The following is a 5,981-nucleotide window of genomic DNA, read 5'->3' as shown; positions in this document are numbered from 1 at the left end:
CATTACATTTTCTATGCAGTTTGGGTTAGAATGTGAAAACATTATGAATATATTGAATCCTTGAAAAAATGTTTTCCTGATCTCATTTTTTCCCCTTTCTTATTGTGTTTGAAGGATTCCTCAATACTATGAATCTCTCAGATGGGTCAATGACAGTAAACCAATGCAAATAGACCACACAGCACATTCTAACCATGGCTTGGACACAATGTCCAGCTCAGTGCTGTGGCCTTTTTTGTATGAAACTCTTTAGAAATAGCATTTTTCTTCGAAGACATCCCCTTGAAGGCTTACAAAAGGTACTATCTGAGCTGTTTCCTGCTTTGAGGTGATCCCAACAATGCAAAGCAGCCCTGAACCAACTTAGCAAAGTGGTTAAAACTGGTTTGGAATTGTTTTGTTTTACCAAGCCTGTAAATTAGCTCTCTAGAGTACCAAAAGTGGTCACAGACATGTGACTCAACTAGGACAACATGATAGCTTGATCCAACCCCAAATAACCCATGACTCTTTCTACTGGGAAAGGGAGAGGAGTCAGAGACATCTATGTACATTGATTTGAGCTCATGGGACTCCAGATTTTAGATTTGCCATGAATTCAACTTTAAGTCCCCGAGTTCTCCAGGTCTGCAAATATTTTTGCAGCACCAAAAGATGTCCTTAGACCTTGCTAGTCTGCATGTGTCCATTGAATTCAACATTCCTCTGGGTCAACATTGATTCCTGCAAGCGGCTACTGTTCTCCTGCCTGTGCTCCATGTGGTCTCCATCCTCTACACCATTGCCCTTTCGGAGGCAAAGGACTTTCTGAAAGCTCTGCTTGAAGTTGTCAGAAAGGAATCCATAAAGAATGGGGTTGGCACAGCTGTTTGCATAGGACAGGACCACCATGAAGAAGTACAAGCCTTCCAACACAGGGTCTGCTGGCAGGATAAATATCAAGTTTACAATGTTCATCATGTAAAATGGGAGCCAGCAAAACACAAAGACCACCACAATGATCACCACCATCCTGGTGACCTTCCTCTCTGATCTCCTGCGCCTTGTAGACCCAACTCGGATCCCTGATGATTTGACTTTAATCACAATCAGCAAATAGCAGAGACAGATCACCAACAAAGGACCAAAAAACCCAAGGACTGACGTGTAGATGATGAATGCTGCTGACCAGATGTTGACAGGCTCTGGCCAGTTCATGTTGCAGGTCTGAAAGTCTTCCTGCACATCTGAAAAGATAATGACTGGAAGCACCACCAAGAAGGAGAATGTCCACACAGTCACACTGATGAGCTTGGCCACCCTGGGCCTTCTCCACTTGGTTGATTTGATGGGATGCACCACTGCCAGGTAGCGATCCATACTCATCACAGTCAAACAGAAGATACTAGTGAACTGGTTAATGCCATCTACAGTCATGACCAGCCTGCACAAAAAGGAGCCAAAGGGCCAATAGGAGATGGCATTCTGGGTGGCCAGGAAGGGCAGGCCCAGCATGAAGAGCACATCAGCAACAGCTAAGTTCAAGATATAAATGTTGGTGACAGTTTTCATCTTGGCATAACGCAAAACCACATAAATGACTAAGGTGTTGCCGCTGAGGCCAACGGCACAAACGAGGAGGTAACAGATGGGGATGAGGACTTTGTGGATGTATTTGAATGGAAGTTGCTCTGAGAGGGTCCCATTCTCTGTCACGTTTGTCAGCAGGGAGGAATTCACATCGCTGGAAGCAGCAGCTGTGCTAAATGTGCTGGAAAAGTATAAAGGATCCATAACTTTTACTCCTTGGGTTTTCCTTTAAGGCTAAGAGAGATTAAATTGCAGGGGCATCTTGTTCCTAGAAAGAAAATACAAAATGGAAGAAAAAGAGAGAAAGAAAGAATGAATTCACAGTAGACTAAGTTTTACATGATTTAATTTTCTCTCTCTATTCAGAATTTGTGTTTGAACTATGCAGTCAGTGCCTGTGGTGACATCAATGCCTGAACAAAGGAACTGCACAATGGGAGAGCCCAAGTGCTCCTCTCAGTAGATGCTGGGATCTGCTTCATGTCCTGTTTGTCCTGCTTGGTTGAGTCTGCAGTTAGCAGAAAGGGGCTGGAGATCATGGAGATTTTTAGGAACCTCAGTCTCAAGTGCTCCAGGTCTTTCCTCTACCATTTCTTCCTCCATGAAAGCTTGAACACTTCCAGGGATAGGGCAGCCACAGTTTCTCTGGGCAACCAGTGCCACACCACCCTCACAGGGAAGAATTTCTTCCCTATATCCAGCCTAAGCCTGCTCTGTATGTGTAACACTTCTATAAGATTTCAATGCCAGGTGGGTCTATCTGTTTAATTTTCACAGGATCCATGCAGTGGGGTAAGGACTGGATGCAGCTGTGCATGGCAGTAACATGGGAACAACATGCATACTGCTGGGAAACACAAGTGAGAAGAGAGAGGGTGAGGCCATTACACTCCCCAGTCTGAGGCAGAAGCTTTCCTACAGAGGAGTCTGAATGCCCTGACATGTGAGCTGTTCAGGCACAAAACCTGCTGCAAATAAGGCCACTCCTTCCTCTGCTGATTGTAAATGTTCATTTTTGCATGTCTCCTGTGCCACTTGACAAACAAACTTCACTGTTGGACTGTCTCACTCTCCATAACCTGCTGGACATGCATTTTCCTCTTTTGGGATACCAGGAAGTAGAGTGGATTATACTCTAGTTCTCAACTTGCAGAAGAGAGAGGGTCTTTTATCAAGGGCATGGAGTGACAGGACAAGAGGGAATGGCTTTAAAAGAAAGTGACAGGACAAGAGGGAATGGCTTTTAAAGGAAAGAGGCTAAGTTTAGATTAGATACTGGGGAGAAATTCTTTACTCAGGGAGTGGTGAGGCACTGGGACAGGTTGCCCAGAGAAGGTTTGGCTGTTCCATCCCTGGAAGTGTTCAAGTCCAGGTTGGATGGGGCTGGGAGCAACCTGGTCCAGTGGAAGGTGTCACTGCCCATGGCAAGGGGTGGAATGAGATGGTCCTTTAGGTGCCTTCCAACCCAAACCATTCTGGGATTCTCTGAAATCCACAAGGCCACCTTTCCCCCTAACTATGTCTAAATGCTGGCACAGAAAATGTTAAAATGGTACCATTTTGAAGGACTCTGACTGAACAGCACACACAGAGCACAGTGAAAGCAAAGCCCTGGAATTAGTGCTCAGAGCTGTTAAAGTCCAATTTGGTGCAATTCTACTGTTGCTTAGCTGAGGGGCCCTAAGAAGGCTCAGGGATGACTCAATCCCACCTCACTCCTGTACAACCCTGGATGCTTTCAGAACCCAGAACCAAAGTCACTTCCCAGCTCTTCAGATCAGGAGCTCCACTGTGATGTTTCACAGGTCTCCCTGTTTACATAGAAACAGTCTTAGTTTGATGGATTCAAATGTCACTTACTGCCTGGCAGAACCAATGAAGAACCCCCAGGGAACACTGGTGATGTGTAGGTGGGGAATTAAACCCTCCAGAACCATGAAAAAACCCTAGGAAACAAATCAATGAGCTCCAGGATGGAAAGGACCATGCCTGAGATCACTTCCCCATGGGATGTGTGCACAGAGATGTGAAGGCTGCAATGGAAAGGAACAAGCTTTCTTTTCCACTTCTCAAGGCTATTCTTGTTGCTGTTTCTGCATCTCTCTGCTCTGCTCCTGAACTGTATCTTTGTCCAAGAAACACCTTTCCACTGCAAGAAATCTGAAGTGCAGTGGGCAGCTCTAGGACACAGACAGCTGAACAGATTGGGTGAGAAAATAAGTTTTAATAGACATTCTGAAAAAGTCTGAGAATTTCCAACACCCTGTTTTGTGCTGTGCTTGGTTCCCAAGAATATCTTCTCATATTTTTGTCTGATCATGGTCTAAGTAGGTGTTTATCAATCCTTCCTCTGTAGAAATAAAGCATCTGCTAGAAAAAAACCTAGAGATTTAAACACCAATCTGGCCCAAATCCTCTCCCAAGCCTCTGTCCCAGTCTCCCAGTGAAGGTGCTCAAGCAGAATGTGCCCAGGAACTTTTGTTCCTATTACCTGATGGTCAGATTTTCATAATAATCCAGGGACATAGATCTGGACTCACAAACATCCAACTCATATTGCATTTTCAAGCACAAGCAAATCCTGTATCATGCAGCATGTGCAAACTTCTTGTCTCCAAGAGGAATTGCAAACACCTCCATGGCTGGTTGCTGTGCTTTCTCTTTGGGTGAGAAAAACTGCAGTGAGTGAGAGTAGGAGCCCCTCCAGCTCCCAGTAGTAATCATAAATATGCTGTTCTGATTTGGAAATGTACAGATGGGAAGTAGGTGTCTCACATGTCACTCCATGGCTGGGAGGAGATGTACCAGAAGAATCAGCAATCCAGGGATGGGAGAGCTGAGTGAGCTGCCAAAGCTCAAACAAATGCTGGTTGAAGATGGGGATGAGGAAAGGGTAGAGAGGATCTGCAGGTTCTGAATGAACTGTTTGTGGGGTTGGGCTTCAGGTGATGCAGCCATGGGCATAGTGAAAGCATCCTAGTATCCCTAACAGCCCAGTACAGGGAGAGATCCTGCTCCTTATAAATCAGATAGGACTGGATTAGTGCTTAGAGAGAAAAAGCAAACTCCAGTTCTGGGCAAAAAGTGGACTTTGACAGAATTCCAGAATCATTAAGGTTGGAAAAGACCTCTGAGATCATCCAGACCAATCTATGACTTAACACCTCTATGTCAACTAGCCCATGGCACTAAGTGCCACATCCAATCTCTCCTTCAACAATTCTGTTCTGACACTCATTTTAAAATCCTGAGCTGTATTAAACCTCAGTTTATCTAGGGAAAAAATTTGGGAGAAGCCAAAGCAGCACCCACTCCTCCTGGGCTGGAAGGGTTCTAGAAGATCATATTTGCTTGCTGTGTGACCCAGCTGGTAGCTTTGAAGGGAAAAATATCTTGGAAATGGGAGCTGTGATGGGGGAGTCAGTGGTTATTCATGGAGCTGCACCTCTGGGATTGAGTATACTGCTGAGACTGGGAAAGCACTTCTCCCCACGAGCAGTCCAGAGTGGCTCAGCAGCATCCAGTCTGGGTCAAAAAGCAGATTTGTTTTGTTTAGGACAGGAAAAATAGGAGGAGAGTAAAAAGAACCAGTGCTGGCACTCAGTAGGGGAAGGTCAGGAGGCACAGTCATGTGTGGCTCTCATCCTAGTGCTCTAAAAATGAGGAAGGACATTTTCCTTCTAAAGTTACCTCCTTTTCCCACAGTAAATAGCCCTGAAATAGGTGACTAGAGAAATTACACAATAAATTCAAGCCTGTTGGTCCTTCTACCATGTTTGGAGTTCAGGCTTTGGGAGAAGCAGTGAGGAACAGGAGCTCTTTTTTTTGGATACTCCCCAATTTCTTGTCCCCCTAAGATAGCCTACGGCACAAAATCCATGCTGGGCTCTTCCAGCCATCCATCCCTGGGATCCCTTAGCCAAAAGTTTTTCATGAGGAACTTCCATGGAGGTTGTCAGCTCTTCCAGCCTCCTTCAGCAGCAGCTGTGACAGTCTCTCCCTGCTGTTGTGCTGTCCCCAGGAGTCAGTGATACTTCAGCACTGTCACTCTGCTTCTTTAGTATTTTGGGGCCCTTCTCTTGGATTTGTAGGGACATCAACCTTTACTCTGAGGGGTTTTGTTCCATTTGATGAATTTGTCAACTTTCCCTTCCACAGCAGATGAATTCAGAAGGAAATCACAGAATGGTTTGGCTTGGAAGGGACCTTAAACCCCACCCCATCCCCCCCCCTGCCATGGGCAGGGACCCCTTCCACTAGACCAGGTTGCTCCAAGCCCTGTCCAACCTGGCCTTGAACACTTCCAGGGATGGGGCAATACATTGCTGAGGAGGAAATCTATTTACTAAGGCTCTGATGCACAATCTTTTGTCTCTTCATCTGCTGACAACCTGCAGGTTAGCAGCACAGAA

General features: G+C 45.6%; 1 protein-coding gene across 1 annotated transcript; it reads right to left on the bottom strand.

Moving 5' to 3' along the window:
* Positions 1–660: 660 nt before the first annotated feature.
* On the bottom strand, positions 661–1,773 carry SSTR5 (somatostatin receptor 5). Its single transcript, XM_009077937.1, has one exon. The coding sequence runs from the start codon at positions 1,771–1,773 to the stop codon at positions 661–663; it is 1,113 nt and encodes a 370-aa protein (XP_009076185.1).
* Between the last annotated feature and the right edge of the window lie 4,208 nt (positions 1,774–5,981).

Source organism: Acanthisitta chloris, unplaced genomic scaffold (assembly GCF_000695815.1).
Source record: "Acanthisitta chloris isolate BGI_N310 unplaced genomic scaffold, ASM69581v1 scaffold11587, whole genome shotgun sequence".
Taxonomy (NCBI): domain Eukaryota; kingdom Metazoa; phylum Chordata; class Aves; order Passeriformes; family Acanthisittidae; genus Acanthisitta; species Acanthisitta chloris.
The sequence above is the reverse complement of the archived record's forward strand: the minus strand, read 5'-3'. Positions and strand labels throughout refer to the sequence as shown.

Bases quoted from the DNA above. Each gene is read 5' to 3' on its own strand.
- SSTR5 (XM_009077937.1), bottom strand. From the start codon at position 1,773: ATGGATCCTTTATACTTTTCCAGCACATTTAGCACAGCTGCTGCTTCC.